Below are 17500 nucleotides of genomic sequence, written 5' to 3' on the forward strand. Positions count from 1 at the left end.
ATTCGCTCTTGAGATGGAACTAAACCGGGAAAACAAGAAAATGATGAAGGTGCGTACGGTGTGCAACAAGCTAAAGTGAGAGAGCAAATCTTGCTCATTTTTCATTCCTGGCCCTAGTTCTAAAATGCATTTAATCTGATCTGTAACATTTTCTGTTTTCTAATCTCAAACACTTTACTAGAGTATCTGCACATATGTAACTTTATAACACCATTTCCACACCACTTCTAAATTCAGGTTATTACAGTATGACCACAGTGAGCAGCTAATTATTATTTTAGAAACATATTCATCATTTAAATTGCTATGCATTCTAGGTTTTAACCAGCTCACTATTTAACATAGCAGAATCAGTGTAAGCACAGCTGTCTGAATGTTATTACCAAATCAGTGTTAATGCTGCATCAAGAATAATCCACTACTACAATGACATGGTAGTAGATGTGAATGTGACTGGAGGGTTCACACATTAGTGCTGTTAGGAATAGCCTAGCAACTAAAAATATCTTAAAAGTATCACTTGTGTGTTTAGATACTAATCGTTAATGAAGATGGCAGAAGATAGGCTATAGTCTCTAACTGTAAAAAGAGGCTTCTAATTACTTTTTTTCAGTAAAGTGGATATTGTATGATATTGTGCAGCAAGGTAAAGTGAGTTTCTTTTTGCAAAATTATTTTCAACATGCTTTCATATACCCAAAACAGCATTGCAAGACCCTTGTCTTCTAACATGTATATCAACCTTTTGATGATGCTATCATATGCTCCATTCCAATCCATACATTACCATTTGGGGTATTGATATATTAGTCTCATTTTTAATTTGCTTTGTTTAGCCTTAATATACTTGCATTTAGAGCGTGATGCAAATAATTTATCCTGGAGTAAAACTCTGTAATTTAGCAGCAAGTAAGAGTTGGGGGAAAAAAAAAAAAAAAGAAATCTGTAAAATTGCAATGTAAATATATCGTGTAATGATGGTGTATAAGTACAAAGTAAATATGCCCATACACTGAGAAATGCTGGGTTCAGACTACGTGATATTTTGTCTTTCACAATGGTTATGATGTCAGATTAGGTGATCATAGTGGCATGATTTCTGTATCTTTATTGGGATACTGACAACACTGCATGTTTGATGCCAAAAGTCATGTGTAAGTTCATAGATCATTTGGTAGGAGGGTCAAGAAATTGTCTATCATGGCTACAGAAGCGCTAAGTGTGATGCTGGAAGTTTTGAGTTTAGAAAAAGAAAAGAAAACAAAGTGAAATGAATGTGAATCCATTCCTGGGTGTCAAAAAGAGGACAATATGGGCTGTCAAGTTCTTTCAAAGAGAAGTTGAGACATGTCAAAAACATTGCATAAATGTAGCAGTATCATCCTTCTTTCTATTTGCTGAGTTTACATTTCTGTACCAGACAGCAATCTGTCCCACATCACAAATGATGTCAGACTAGGTGAGAAAACAGAAAAAATTCTGCAATGCTCCGTCTTTCAGAGTGCTGTTGAACGGGTAGTGGCGCACTACAAGACCTATTCCTCGTTCCTGATGCTCATAATTGGGTAAGATGCTGGAAATTTGACAAAATCAGGCTGTTTAGTCTGAACCCTGAATAGGTGTAAACGGAGAAAAAGACAGAAAACCTACAATGGCAACAAAAGCTACGCAGCTTGGCCCATCTAGTCTTGGAATTCTAGTGAACAGCACTGTGCTTTTAGCTTCTTGTGTAGTGCATGCTTATTCAACTTGTTCACTAGTGTTTTTGACAGGACCTGCTATGTTGTGGATAGGCAGGTTATTGGTACTTGTTGCATCAGTGCTTCTGCATCAGAGAGTTCTGTGTTGACATCAGTACCTTTGCTTGTGACTCGCTGGCTGTTTGTATATGTATTTTTGTCTTTTATTTTTCTTTCAGGAAAGGCGTCCACGGAGCAAGCTTCCACGTGCCCTCCGAGGGCTAATGGGTGAGGCTAACATCCGCTACGCACGAGGAGAGAAGGATGACGCCATCCTTATGTGCATGGAGATCATCCGTCAGGGTTTGTTCTTTCTCGGGCTTCAGTCACATGTTTCCTAATTCTGGATGCAGGCTCCTAAAACTAATGTTGTATACACATTTGATTTATTGAACGGATGTAAAAAATTGTGAAATGTGTGTTAAGTGAGTAGTTTAAAATCTGAAGGTAATTTACTCATTCATGCGTCATGTCTTTGCATAAATTAATAGGGCTTACTTAGTTTGTAATGGAGTCAATTTTTTTCTGGTTACGAAACAGATTTATGGTCAGTAAAGTTGTGGCAAAAGTTTTGAGACTGACAAATTTTGGTTTTCACAAAGTTTACTGCCTCGGGTTTTTTTTTTAGATCCTTTTGTGAAATGTTTATACAGTATGATGTACAATTTATAAGCATTTCATAAGTTTTTGTTTGTTTGTTTGTTTTTACTTTTTATTGACAAATACATCCAGTTTAAACAAAGACTTGATGTTTATAGTGTTGACCCTTCTTTTTTTAAGACTTCTGCAATTTGCCGTGGCATACTGGATATCAGCTTATAGGCAAAATCTTGACAGATAGCAACCCATTCTTGCCTAATCAGTGCTTGGAGTTGATCACAGTTTCTGTGTTTTTGTTTGTCCACCCTTTTTTGAAGATTGACCACAGGTTCTCAATGGGATTGAAATCTGGGGAGTTTTCTGGCCATGATCCCAAAACCAAAATTTGTCTCAAAACTTTTGGCCACAACTGTACAACAGGACTGAACTCGGGAAACGGGCCTGAGAGTGTACAGTCTAGAAATGTCACATACTGAAATATGTTAGTATTAAAGGGAAATGTTGAGTCACTTGTGCTCGGGATTTGATGATCTCCTCCTCTGGCATGCTCCCAGCCCCATTGGCATATGAGCCTTTCTCCACACTGGCGATGATCTATGAAGACCAGGGTGACATGGAGAAGGCATTGCAGTTTGGACTGATTGCAGCACATCTGAACCCCAGTGACTGTGAGGAGTGGGTCAAGCTAGCTGACATGTCCCTGGAGCAGGACAACATTAAGCAGGCCATCATATGCTATACCAAAGGTCGGGGTACTGCTCTTCTGTAGTGCTGTCACTGGTAAAGTTAGTCCACTACTTTCCAAGCATCTGTTGGTGGGTCAAGACTCTGTCTTCAGTCTGCAACTATGTACCTTTTCGTAGTAATTTCAATATCACTACTGATTAATTCAGAGTAGTTACTGAATAATGTACCCAAAATGTCAACTATTAAGTATAATACAGTATTTATTACAATACTATAAAATATTTGTGTGAGGTGTACAAAAAATTGTTCTTGAGCATTTATTTATAAATGACTAAATAAATCTTGCTTAAAATTGTATGCCAGCCTTTAGCCATGTTACATCAAAGGTTCACAACTGTATTTTTTAATGCAGTCTAAGACCCACCACAGGATAAAGGTTTGCCAGTATAGCTGAAATATGTTATATTTGCCCTCATGAAGCCCTAGTTGAAAGGGATGATGGGAGCGCTGACCTTTTGAGAATATAAATAGATGCGTGTTAATGCTGCTACATTGTAATGCTAATCTGTGCTCTGTGATTGTGTTGCATGTAGCGATTAAGTATGACCAGAGTAATGTACGCTACCTGTGGGAGCGCTCCAGCCTCTATGAGCAGGTAGGCGAGCACAAACAGGCCATGGATGGCTACCGCCGCATCCTCAGTCTGCTGCCCCCTACTGATGGGGAGCACTTCATGCAGCTGTCCCGTGACATGGCCAAGTAAGACATGCGCTCTCTCACACTTACAAACACAAACATGCAAGTTTTGCGGTCCTCAGTCATCTATTTCTTGTCCAGTTAAACGTGTGTGTGTGTGTGTGTGTGTGTGTGTGTGTGTGTGTGTGTGTGTGTGTGTGTGAGATTAGGAGTTACTATGAGAGTAATGAACTTCCTTCAGCTATCGGTGTGATGGAGGAAGCCCTGATGCGTCACCCTGAGCTTGTCACACACGAATGTGTTAACATGGCGGCCGAGCTTTACGTAGCCAACCACCAGTACAGTAAAGCCTTAGAGGTGATAAACACTTGTTTGTATAAGTATGTGGAAGGTGATACATTTCATGGCATGTACTTTGTCATAAAATTATTTGTATAGACTCACCCTACTGTGCTGTGTGCCTGACTCAGGCCCTGGTTACATTCTGTGGCATTGTGCTGGAGAGAGAGGTTGATGGTCAGGAAGGCATGGAGCAGACTGAAGGGAGAACCGAGGAGGAGGAAGTAAGGAAGAAGAGTGATGAGAAGAAAGATGTGCTAAAAGGTGAGCCAGCAGAAGAGAGAAGGGTGAGGGAGAAGCCTGCAGAAGAGAGAGGGGTGAGGAGGAGACCAGAGATGACATTGTTTCTGCCAGAGAAATAAATTCTTAGTTTCCTCATTCCATAATCTACAGGGGCATACCTAGTTTGCTGAAGACACGACCATCAAAGTTCAAATTTAAATCCTCAGTTTTGATGACTGTTGGAACCACACCTGAGGCACCTTGGAATTAGACTAGTGTAGGTTGAATAGACCTGACCTGGTTCTTCCTCTGTAGGACCGATTCTGGAGGTGGGAGTGCCTGATGACATTCCAGTAGATATCAGGGTGAAGCTCATGGTATGCCTGATCCACCAGCATGTTTTCAAACCCCTGGATGTGAGTGCTTCATATTTACATGCAAATGTGTTCTTGTGAGTAATGCATACCAAACATTTTACTTAATACACCCAACCCAAATATACAAACATAATTTAAAAACAATTCTCCATCCATTGCAAGAAATTATCCAACCTCTGTTACTCTCTGCTTGCAAAACCCAGTCCATGTTAAAATTGGCACATCTCATTATAATAGCATTTTGGGCTTAACCTTAACAAGAAATAAGGCTAAATCTTGTTCAGAATCTTTATTTGCCAAATACCAGATATTTCTTGACATGGCTTATTATCTTGATGTGCCATATTACACTAGTAATTTTTCTAAGCAAGGCTGTTAAGTAAGACAGGCCCAGTGCCATACTGCTGTTTTAATCAGTGTCACTCTTATTATCCTGGAGCTGCTGACTGACTCAGCTGACTGTGGGGCCTGTCCTGTCTGTGACTGCAGCCCATGCTGACGTCCCTGATGGAACAGAGCCCCGAGGAGCTGGGAGATCTTTACCTAGACGTGGCCGAAGCTTTCATGGACGAGGGCGAGTACACCTCGGCCCTGCCGCTACTCTCCGCACTTGTCTGCTCCGAGCGCTACAACTTGGCCGTGGTCTGGCTCCGACATGCTGGTATGCCACTCGACTGTTGCCTGCCTGTGAACTATTACTGGCTCGTAGCTGCTCAGCCATTTGTTACACACAAATGACTGTTATTTAGTAGCTTTATATGCTTTGCCAATTCTGAAATACTTGTAGTTTCATAGACCAAGATTAGGCCTGTTCATGGATTCAGAATGCTTTTCTATGGTAAACCACCATTGACTTTGTCACTTATTGTACTTTTCCACTGGCATGGTGCCAAAATCCCAAACGGTTCTGCACTTTTCCACCACAAAATCACAGGTTCTTGGCCAGAACTATTAGTACCATTCTGGCCCCAAAATGCTGCTGGGTTGGCACCAACAAAGCTGTGACGCAAGCAGCCGAAGAGCGGGTCGTGTGTGTGTGTATATGTACATTTTTATAGAAGTACAGTTGCCTTGCCCTGTGATAGTGCCCTATGAAGACATGCAATATTGGCAACCTATATGTTTGTGCTTGCATTTACATTTGTTTGTGTGTGCATCCAGAGTACCTGAAGGGACTGTGTTTCTTGTTGCATTTGTGTTTCTACGTGTGTGCCTCCAGAGTGCCTGAAGGCACTGGGCCATGCAGAGGTGGCAGCCCGGAGCTACACCAAGGTGGTGGAGATGGCCCCACTGCACCTGGAGGCACGTCTTGCCCTGGCCACCCTGCAACAGCAGCTGGGCCAGCCTGACCGTGCCCTAGAGGCCCTGGAGCCCATGCACGATCCCGACACACTGGCACAGGACTCTGCTGCTGCACAGCAGGTTCGTGCACTCTCCACAGTCCTGTTCAGTGTAGCTAAATCATCCATTTAGTGAATTATTTCACTTTGCATTATTTAGAAGACTGTTAATATAGCTTGGCCAATTATAGCCATAGGCTACGCCCAAAATTGGGTGCTATGCACTACTTGTAATGGTAGTACATAATATTCTCATTAATGTTGACTACTACAAATTAGTGTGGAACTTTTCGAACACACTTTGCCACAAATCACCTTTGAATTTCATGATGAAAATGTTCAAATTGATATGGTGAGGTAAAATAAAATGCTACTGCATCTGTGCCCTCTAGCATGCGATCTGTCATGATCAAATACATCGCTTGATGGCATCAAATATTCTTAAAATACAGTACAACTGTCAACATAAAATTTCCTAGCACTAATATAAATACGTGTGTACCGATTTTGAGCTGTCTACGTGCAACGTTCATCAGAAATCCCATGCTGAATGCATTGTTTTTTTGGTAAATTTCCACAACAATCATGTCTGTCCTTTTAAATGACCCTTTTTAAAACCTGCTTCCGGTATAAGATTTTGCCATAGAAAATTCAATTAGCATCAACGCAACTGCATGACATGTTTACTAACATTCTATATACTGTTTAAAGTTCTTTGCTTGGTCACATCTTTGTACAAAATAATTTGTTCCTTTCCTTTGTAACACAAAATCCACAAGCCTTTAGTTACCAAAAAATGCATGTTACTCATGTAGAAACACTCTGAATGGAATGAGAAGACCTTTCTTAGATTCCGTGGTTGCTAAAATTCGTAATCCGGCTACAAATTATGAGTATAGATGAGAAAGCATACCATTTTCTCTTTAGTATTACAGCATTTACAGTATTTTCCCCAGCATAACATTTACCCTAATAGCAATGAAGCTAATATTGTTTAGCTTTTAACAATGAAGCTGTAATGAAGCTAATATTTTTTTAGTAATTTGTTGAACACTGTTGTGATGTTTTAGCAAAACAAACTGAGCAATTTCAGGAATATGCTCAAAATCGTTCACTTTTTTTGACAAGACCCTGATGAAATGTAGAACATAACTGAAAATGAATCTCCAGCATCCAAATACGTTATTTACCCCCCCCCCCCCCAAAAAAAAAAAAAAAACAACAAAAAAACAAAAACCGTTAATTTTTGGACATTGACAGAGGAGGAATTAGATGAGCTCATATGGAACCTAAATAATGGAAAAATAAGCCTGGATGTGAGTGGATGTCTTCACCTAAGTGTCTACTTCAATTTAAATCCTGAATGAACACTGTGCTATGTGTACAATTTCAGATAACTAAAGTGTTAAAGTGAACAAATACAAATTATTCAAAAATTAGCTTAAAACTGGATGTGCATTTAGGGGTTAAAATGCCTGTAAACATTTTTAGTTTAACATTTTTTAAAAAAACACAGATCAAAATGTCTTTTAGCGTTTTGACAAAGTTGACAGTATAGCTATTCAAACAACATTGCTCCGGCTAATCAAATAAACAAAATAAATTCTGGCATCTTTTTCTCATTTTGCTTTTGGTATGTATGCACGTTAGGAGCTGAAGTTGTTGCTGCACCGCTCCACATTGCTCCGATCTCAAGGCCGAACTGAGGATTACATAGACACTCTGCTGACCATGTTGTCCATGCTGCTCAAGGTTTATCCCTCTCTCTCCCTCTCTTCATTTTTACCTCTTAGAGACAAAGAAAGGGAGCTCAATCTCAATTTTTCATTTTTTTCAATTTCTTATTTCTATGCTAAAACTTGAAATAGATATTAGAGATTCAAAACTAGTGAAGTACATTCTATATACACTTCATGTACTTTGACTGCTAGCCATTTCTCTCATATTTACCTCACCTGTAGGTGGCAATGGTGAGAGCTCAGGTGTGTCTGATAGCTAGCACTTCGTCTGGCTGCAAACACGTGTGCCTGATAAAAGTGTCACGCAGCAAGCTGTCTGAAATCGAGGACCAAGAAGCGGCCTACCTGGATGTGACGGGTAGTTATGGTTTCATTGCTTATGTCCATTAGTTCAATGAGGAACCAGCATATCCACTGTATTACTTCCACACTGCTTCTGCATAAGATGGGATGGGTTGTTAGTACTTCAGGGAGAAAAGTGTGGATTTTTTAAAGTGTGTAGTAATCTGCTACACTGAAGAAAGCTCTTGTGGTTGTGGTATAAATGTGTTGAATCGGGTGTATTTGGGCAAGCACATCACTGAGTCTAGGTGGTCTCTTTCCCTCCAGAATTGTAAAGACCAAAGCCCCCCACTCCACCAAAGTAAAGCAATAGAGGAGCACTGTCTCTGTGTGATGATCTGCATTTCTGTGGTAGGTAAGACAAGCGTGTTGTCACGGGAAGACTGGTGGAAGCTGTTGCTGTGTTGCCTAACGGCGCTGTGTGAGGAGCAACGCTTTGGCGAGGCTGAGCTGCTTGTCGACTCCTCGCTGGAGTTCTACTCCTTCTATGATGACCGTACTAAACGTGAGGAGCTGGAATACTTGGGCCTCTCTGCTGCCTTCCTGGACCGAAACTTCCGGAAAGCCTATGACTACATCCGGTAAATACATACCAACAAGTTTGCTTTAAAACATGAATTTGGTAAAATTCAGTGATTTGTATAAGTTTTAAAAGCAAGGCAATTTCGAGATGTTGCCTTATGCATTTAAAGGTCCAAGAAGACATTTTGTGCAAGTTATTTGCTTAATTGTGTTGACCAAAAGCATAGGCCATGTGTTTTTCATTCTTAAAGAGTTTTAATGGCAGAATTGGAGTTGAGTTTTGCATTGCTGTTTCCATAATAATAACCCTTTCTAAGAAGTTAGTTCTCTGTATTCTATTGTGTCCAAGTCATGTGGATTGAATGACTAGGACACAGCATATCTTGTTTTTGCACCTTCATTCAATTCTGTGGTTTTATTTACCAGGATCAAAATAATGTGGTTTTCACCAATTTCTATATATGTCTGTTGTTTAGTAAATTTATTATAGTGATAACATAAAGTTGACAAAGCTTTAGTAAAATACATAGCATCAGAAAAGTAAATACATAGCATCAAATATATATTGCATATGTTAGATGAAAATTTCTTGCCTTTGTTAGCTAGCTGGCTATTATTTTACATTGCTTGGGTGTTATCACCACTTGATTTTTTTATTTTTTTCATCACACATTTCTGATGAATGACTGGTAAAATGCTATGCTAACCTAGCTAAGTAACTTCCTGCCAAACGTTTTCCCTGGCATGGAAAATCCAGAATGTTCCTTGGTGTATGCCTGCTCGATAGAGTCAATGCTGCTTTGTTTAGGAAACAAGTTTTGCTATTATTCCAGTGCAATACTTTGTATAAGTAGTTAGACCCCTTGAATATTTTCAGTTTCTGTTACAATCTTTAATTGAAATTAACATAATTGTAATCATATCATAAACCTACTAAACATGTGAAGAAAGCCAATATAGTTAGCAAAGTTATTCATACATAAAATTTTATAAAATTGTGATCGCAAAAATAATTGTATCCACTGCTATGAAAATGCCCAAATTGGTACTGGTACAAATGGTTGTCATCAGAGGTCCACTAGAGTATGCCATCTGTGTGCCATTTAAAGTGTCTCATGGTCTCAATATAAATGCGCTTGGAAAATGGATGGAGCCAAATACAGAACAATCCTTGAAGAAAACTTTTCTAGTCTGCAAGAGACATGAGCAAGAGAGCCATGGTCATGGTATAAGTAAAATATAGCATCCTCGATGTAATGACAGCACTTCTGGAGTGCTGGAGACCTCGGAGATGTCGCCATGGGGTTGCCTGCATGTCACATGCCTAGAGAACTCAAGTTCCTCAGCTGCCTGGATGTTAAAAGATGCACTATGCTTTGTATTTATGTATGCAAGTGAGTGCTGGAACAAAGTACAGGCCCACTATCTTAGCTTAGTCTTACAATGATTAAAACCAAGTGATGCGGAGACCCATTTAAAAAAAAAAAAAACCAAAAAAAACCAGACCGGTAATGGCTACAAAATACAACGCGAAGAACTTGAAGACTAGCTGCAAGGTGCATTACTACCATTTAAAAGCTCATTGTACAATCTCTGTACAGGCAACTACTATGAGATGTTCAGTGTTTTCCCCAGGGCTTTTTCACAAACAAAAACAACACTTTCTAGCGCTATTGGGTGAATGCTTTCTCACATATACACAAACTAATGTAAAGATGTTTGACATTGTATAACACCCAATACCAAGCGTATTCCACAACATTCCCTACTAGTAGTTTCATTTCACACATATACAGAACATAATTTTACATGACAGGTCACACAACATAATGAATATGCCAGCAGTAAAAGCATCCATAATCGGGAAATAGTGAGCAAGGTAAACTGGGGGCAGACTCAGCGGTCTCTTTTCCAATTCGAAGCTCACCCAAAGATCCACCTTGATAGATCAGAAAATGATGTTTGTAAATCCCTCAGCAAACACAGTCTATACTCAGTACTACCCCAGGATAAAGGAGAGAAAAAAAATTATCATACACCTCCAGGTATGTTTCCACTGAGCAAAAGTGAAGGGAGAAGATGCGAATGGTTTCTCAAGTGAAATCCAACAACCTGCTACTTTTTTGTCCAAAAATGTTCTCTCCCTGGTTCCTGGGATTCACAGTCACTCCATTCACGATCGTTTTCCCCATTGGGCGATCAGTCCTGGGGTATGTGCTGAACAAACATAAACATTTTTTTACATGTGTATCAACCTTTTTTCCTTTTTTGTTTGTGCTCCTTAGCCACCTGCCAAAGGTACATAGGAGTGGTTCGAAAGAAAGAACCTCATTTTGTTGGAGTGGCCCAGACCTCATTCTGATTTGAGAATCTGTGTAAAGATTTGAAAATGGTCTCCATCCAGTCTGACACAGCTTGAGCTATTTTGCTAGGAAGAATGGGCAAAAATGTCAGCAGTCTATTTGTACAAAGATGAAACATCAACTGACTGAAAGACATGCAGCTGTAACTGCAGCAAAAGGTGCTGTGTCCATGTATTGGATTTGAGGAGGGTGAATTCTTATGCAATGAACAGATTTCTTTAACTAGCTTTTGTGTCAAAAAAAAAAATTGTTGGTCAGTCAAATGATGAGTCCAATTAATGTCATTTTTATTCAAATTATAAAATACAAATGTAAAAAGGGTAATGGATGAAATGTAAAAAAAAAAAGGGGGTACTTATACAATGCACTATATTCGTACAACTTGATAACATTTTTGCTAAAAGATGGTTAATCATTTCATTAACACATGGCTGCTAAATTGTGGAAGTAAAAAGGGTGTCACTGTTATTTATACGTTTATTGAAATTGGTGACGATTACACAATTGTTAATTAAGGCCTGATCAATAAAAACAGCATTGAAGCATTAGGGTACATTATTATTTATGCATATATCCTATGTCCAAGTCACCTACTCAGTGGTGATGTTCAGAAGCCAGATGACCAGTGATGACCCCCATTTATCTGTTCTGTATAAGCACCTTTTTTGCATTCATCTTTGTGCAATTTGTCCAATTTGCCAAATCTGCCAAAAATGACCCAAAAGCATTATTTTTCCCAGTTTAGGTGTTTTAATGCAGTTTCACTAGAACCTGTGTGTGTTTGTGTGGCTCCAGACTCATGCTGATGGGCAGCGTGGAACGGGCGCAGCTCTGGAACGTCTTCAACCAGGTGACGCTGCACTCGCAGGACGTGCGCCACCACCGTTTCTGTCTGCGCCTCATGCTGAAGAACCCAGAGAGCCATGCGCTCTGTATCCTCAACGGACACACCTCGCTTGTGTCTGGCACATTCAAACACGCCCTCGGTACACCATCACAGCACAGAGACAACTGCTTTCTGCCTCTTTTCCAATTCCACCTGGGGGTCATTTATGGATTGTTTTAAAGGAGCAGTATGTAAGATTTAAGGAGCAAACATAAAATATAGTATACCATGTTTTCCTTAGTGAAACCTATGAATCATAGGGAGTGGGTCCTCTTCTGACAGAGGCCACCATATTTCTAGAGTAGCCCAGAATGGGTGATCTAACTGCTTGCTCAGTTTAGCTTCCTATGCAAGTGTTGCTGCATATTTGGTAAATTATTGTGAAAGAAATTAAAATTTAGTGTTGTCCTGTTGCTGTGAGTCACCCTATAAAGTAAGAGATATTCATTCAAAAATCAGAGCTATTAGATCAGATTTGGCCTGAGTTTTTTGGAAGACTTAAGTTTTAACATCACTGATCTGGCTCGATGGACTGGTTATCTGGCTAACATTAGTAGGGGGCATGCACTGAAAGTTAGAAGAGCAAAATCACCTGAATATGGAAACATCAGAATGGTCAAAGGAAATGCAGAAGCAAACTTTTGGAGTGTGGGGATGACTTGTTGTCCTGTTTCCCCTTGCCGTAGCATTTGTGTTGTACCTTATCAATTTCTAGTTCTGACAGCAGTTACCGCTTGCAGATGTTGGAACATTGAGCTACCAAGTTGTTTTGGAGCTACTACCTGTTTTCAGTGTTCAGACTTCTAGAACACAGATTTACAATGTACCCTTATATATTGACATAAATGCACAGGCCACTGCTTTGCTCTTACCAGAGTCTTCTGTCCACTCTGAACATGCTGCTCCCATCCATCCATCTCCACCACACTACTGGGGACGTTGCTGTTAGACATGTCTCCATCACAGACACAGTTATATTGCAGGATCCATTTGTGCTGTAATCCAGACTCTCAGCTCATCCATTCTGTTTACCATTGTCCAAAAAATGCTGGAACAGGTGGTCAATGTGGGTTCAGCCTTGGCTTAGTGCATAGTTTGCCTCCCTTTCCCCCTCTTTGACCTCAACTCTGGCAGATTTTCTGAGGGAGTTACAGGGCCTTGAAGAAGTATTCATATCCCTTGAACTTTTCCACATTTTTTTCATGTTGCACCTACAAACTTGAATGTATTTTATGTGATAAACGTCTGAACAGCAATTTAAGTCTTGCCACAGATTCTCAATGGCATTTAGGTCTGGACTTTGACTGGGCCATTCTAACACATGAATGTGCTTTGCTCTAAACCATTCCATTGTAGCTCTGGCTGTATGTTTAGGGTTGTTGTCCTTCTGTAAGGTGAACCACCGCCCCAGTCTCAAGTCTTTTGCAGCCTCTAACTGGTTTTCCTCCAGGATTGCCCTGTATTTAGCTCCATCCATCTTCCCATCAACTCTGACCAGCTTCCCTGTCCCTGCTGAGGAAAAGCATCCCCACAGCATGATGCTGCCACCACCATGTTGAAAGGTGGGGATGGTGTGTTCAGGGTGATGTTCAGTGTTAGTTTTCTGCCAAACATAGCGTTTTGCATTTAGGCGAAAAAGTTAAACTTTGGTCTCATCTGGCCAGAGCACCTTCTTCCACATGTTTGCTGTGTCCCCTACATGGCTTGTGGCAAACTGCAAACGAGACTTCTTATGGCTTGCTTTTAAAAATGGCTTTCTTCTTGCTACTCTTCCATAAAGGCCAGATTTGTGGAGTACACGGCTAATAGTTGTCCTGTAGACCGATTTGTCCCTCCTGAGCTGTGGCTCTCTGAAGCTCCTCCAGAGTGACCATGGGCCTCTTGGCTGTTTCTCCAAGTAGTGCTCTCCTTGCCTGGGCTGTCAGTTTAGGTAGGTTTGCGGTTATGCCATACTCCTTCCATTTTTGGATGATTGTCAAAGCAGTGGACATTCACCTAAATTGGCTAGTTTAAAAGCACAGCAAGTACATATTGTTTTGGTGTAGCTTTCTATAGAACCTAAACTGCAATGATCATAGAGTTCTGAGTTCATTGTGAATACTGCTTCAATGTGAATGCCCTTGCAATCATCAGAAAAATTAACTAAAATGGAATGCAGCACGATCCATGTAAAAAAAAAAAAAAAAAAAAGGTTCAACTTTTTTGATTTTAAGTGAAGACAATCTGATGTAAAGTTTGCAATAAGTACATTACAAATCTATTCTGTGGGTTTTATACACAATGAAACAGCTTTCAAAGCATTGTAATCACCTTAGACACTTTCAGCGCAAGAGATTCTACTTTAGACTAAAATATGAATGATGGGAAGAATCTTTCAAAGATTTCATTTTAAGTGAAGACAATCTGTTGTATAGTTTGCAATAAGTATGTTGCAACTCTGTTCTTTAGCTTTTATACAGCTTTTCAAAGCTTTGTAATCGCCGTTGACACTATTTCAGGGCAAAAGAGTTTCTACTTTAGACTAAAACATGAATGATGGGAAAGTTTTGATTTTAAGTGAAGAAAATCTGTTTGACACTTTAGAATAAGTACTTTACAACTCTGTTCTTTAGCTTTTATTAACAATAAAACAACTTTTCAACATATTGTAATTAACTTAAAAACTGTTTCAAGGCAAGACATTTTATTTTAGAGTAAAATATGAATGATGGGAAAGATTTAATGGTAAGTGAAGACAATCTGTTGTATAGTTTGCAATATGTACATTGTATCTCTGTTCTTTAGGTTTTATAAACTATGAAACATGATTTCAAAGCATTGTAATAGCCTTAAGCACTGTTTGAGTGTAAGAGATTCTACTTTAGACCAAAATATGAATGATGGGAAGAATCTTTCAAAGATCTGAGTTTAAGTGAAGACAATCTGTTGTATACTTTGCAATAAGTACATTGCAACTTTGTTCTGTCGGTTTTAAACACAATGAAACAGCTTTTCAAAGCATTGTAATTTTACAATTTAGACACTTTCAGGGCAAGAGATTCTGCTTTAGACTAAAATATAAATGATGGGAAAGATTTGATTTTAAGTGAAGACAATCTGTTGTATAGTTTGCAATAAGTACACTGCAACTCTTTTCTTTAGCTTTTATAGTCTATGAAACACCTTTTCAAAGTATTTTAATCGAAGAAAAAACTGTTTCAGCGCAAAAGATTGTACTTTAGACTAAAATATGAATGATGGGAAGAATCTTTCAAAGGTTTGATTTTTAGTGAAGACAATCTGATGTATAGTTTGCAATAAGTACATTGCAAATCTATTCTGTGGGTTTTATACACAATGAAACAGCTTTCAAAGCATTGTAATCACCTTAGACACTTTCAGCGCAAGAGATTCTGCTTTAGACTAAAATATAAATGATGGGAAATATTTGATTTTAAGTGAAGGCAATCTGTTGTATAGTTTGCAATAAGTACATTGCAACTCTGTTCTTTAGCTTTTATACACAATGAAACACCTTTTCCAAGAATTGTTATCGCCTTAGACACTGTTTCAGGGCAAGAGATTCTGCTTTAGACTAAAATATGAATTATGGGAAGAATCTTTCAAAGATTTGATTTTAAGTGAAGACAATCTGTTGTATACTTTGCAATAAGTATATTGCAACTCTGTTCTGTGGGTTTTATACACAATGAAACAGCTTTTCAAAGCATTGTAATCGCCTTAGACACTGTTTCAAGGCAAGAGATTCTGCTTTAGACCAAAATATGAATGATGGGAAGAATCTTTCAAAGATTTGATTTTAAGTGAAGGCAATCTGTTGTATAGTTTGCAATACATACATTGCAACTCTCTCCTTGGGGTTTTATACACAATGAAACAGCTTTTCAAAGCATTGTAATCACCTTAGACACTGTTTCAGGCCAAGAGATTCTGCTTTAGACTGAAATATGAATGATGGGAAGAATCTTTCAAAGATTTGATTTTTAGTGAAGACAATCTGATGTATAGTTTGCAATAAGTACATTGCAAATCTATTCTGTGGGTTTTATACACAATGAAACAGCTTTTCAAAGCATTGTATTCACCTTAGACACTGTTTCAGGCCAAGAGATTCTGCTTTAGACTGAAATATGAATGATGGGAAGAATCTTTCAAAGATTTGATTTTAAGTGAAGACAATCTGTTGTATAGTTTGCAATAAGTACATTGCAACTCTTTTCTTTAGCTTTTATAGACCTTTTCAAAGCATTGTAATCGACATTTCAGCGCAAGAGATTCTACTTTAGACTGAAATATGAATGATGGGAAGAATCTTTCAAAGATTTGAGTTTAAAGTAAAGATAATCTGTTGTATAGTTCGCATTAAGTACACTGTAACTCTGTTCTTCAGCTTTTTTATACCATGAAACAGGTTTTCCAGGCACTGTAATCGCCTTAATTAAACACTTTTTCAGGGCAAGAGATTCTACTTTAGACTAAAATATGAATGATGGGAAAGATTTGATTTTAAGAGAAGACAATCTGTTTTATACTTTGCAATAAGTACATTGCAACTCTGTTCTTTAGCTTTTATAAACTATGAAACAGGTTTTCAAATTTCCAGAAACGTCCCATGGTTAATCTCATCATCAAATGTGTATGCTGCTTCCTTACTTCCTCTGTAACTCAGCCTCCTTTTACCAATGAGTTTGACTACTTCTATGACTCTTTCCATTGCTTGTCATTTCTTTCTCACCTCATTTTGATGACTACATGTCAGCAAGTGAGAAACGTTGGACTGTTTCCGATCTCGCAGATATGTTGCAGAAGATTGTTCATGTTCTTCAACACGTGTATGAATATGTCACTCATTCCTTTGATGAACATTAATCTGTCTGTGGCGCTGGAAAATGCTAAGCACACTGAACAATAAAGAGAATGGTTGTCTTTGTTGTATTACAACCACCATCTATTTGAACCATCTTTTCACATGAAAGACCTCTTCACCCTTTTGTGTCAGTTTTTTTTAAATAGGGTGGTACTTCTAAAACAGCACACATTCTTCATATCCGCATGGTTTCTTAAAGTAGTTTTAAAAGACAGGTATCCCTTCTGAGGTTCCTCTACATGTGCAATAGCTGTATCAGACATGTCTATCAGCTGATTGAACCAGTTCACCAATTTTCAATAAACCTGTTGATGGTCCAGCTTCTTCTGCTAATTGCTCATGAACGGTAGGTATCAAATCCATTTCTTCATCCCCTTGTTACTTACTTCACCAGGCCTGGGGCTGATATTAGCCTTTGAACAGATCCACAATGTTTCTGCACTTTGATGTACTTTCTGCCAGTTTCTTTTTCTTTCCTTCACATTCTTTCTGAGCCACGCCTTTTCTCCTCGTCTGTTCTGCTTCATCCATATTTGGCAACAGATGCTGAAGGGCTGAAATAAACGACAATTATATGACATCATACAAGGATGAGGTCATGAGTGGGTGTTAATAGAACTTAATTCAATGCCAAATAATTACCCATATTGGCAGTTAGGCCTAAAGCAATGCAAGTTATTGCAGGTATGAAACAATTATTTTTAAGTTGATAATCAAACTGCACATAAAACAATGGAATAAATTATAAACAAGGTTATAATGAAAACCTTAAATGATTCAA

The 17500-nt window shown here is 38.8% G+C and overlaps 1 protein-coding gene across 4 annotated transcripts in view; it reads left to right on the forward strand.

The window, feature by feature from the left end:
* LOC118242759 (general transcription factor 3C polypeptide 3-like) overlaps nucleotides 1-14028 on the forward strand; it is a 17220-nt gene extending 3192 nt beyond the window's left edge. The window contains exons 3-16 of one of the 4 annotated variants that reach the window (XR_004777020.1): nucleotides 1-49; nucleotides 1919-2042; nucleotides 2894-3085; nucleotides 3620-3785; nucleotides 3923-4079; nucleotides 4193-4325; nucleotides 4599-4699; nucleotides 5150-5321; nucleotides 5880-6082; nucleotides 7651-7752; nucleotides 7962-8097; nucleotides 8437-8662; nucleotides 11762-13414; nucleotides 13633-14028. The exon at nucleotides 1-49 is cut by the window's left edge and continues 178 nt beyond it. Coding sequence is in view for 2 of the 4 variants with exons in the window: in XM_035535139.1 (XP_035391032.1) it covers nucleotides 1-49; nucleotides 1919-2042; nucleotides 2894-3085; nucleotides 3620-3785; nucleotides 3923-4079; nucleotides 4193-4325; nucleotides 4599-4699; nucleotides 5150-5321; nucleotides 5880-6082; nucleotides 7651-7752; nucleotides 7962-8097; nucleotides 8437-8662; nucleotides 11762-12032 (2032 nt within the window). In the remaining 2 variants the exon portion in view is untranslated. The other 3 variants (XR_004777021.1, XM_035535140.1, XM_035535139.1) reach the window with 3 other exon arrangements.
* Nucleotides 14029-17500: the final 3472 nt, after the last annotated feature.

The sequence above is a fragment of the Electrophorus electricus genome, chromosome 16, assembly GCF_013358815.1.
Source record: "Electrophorus electricus isolate fEleEle1 chromosome 16, fEleEle1.pri, whole genome shotgun sequence".
Classification (NCBI taxonomy): domain Eukaryota; kingdom Metazoa; phylum Chordata; class Actinopteri; order Gymnotiformes; family Gymnotidae; genus Electrophorus; species Electrophorus electricus.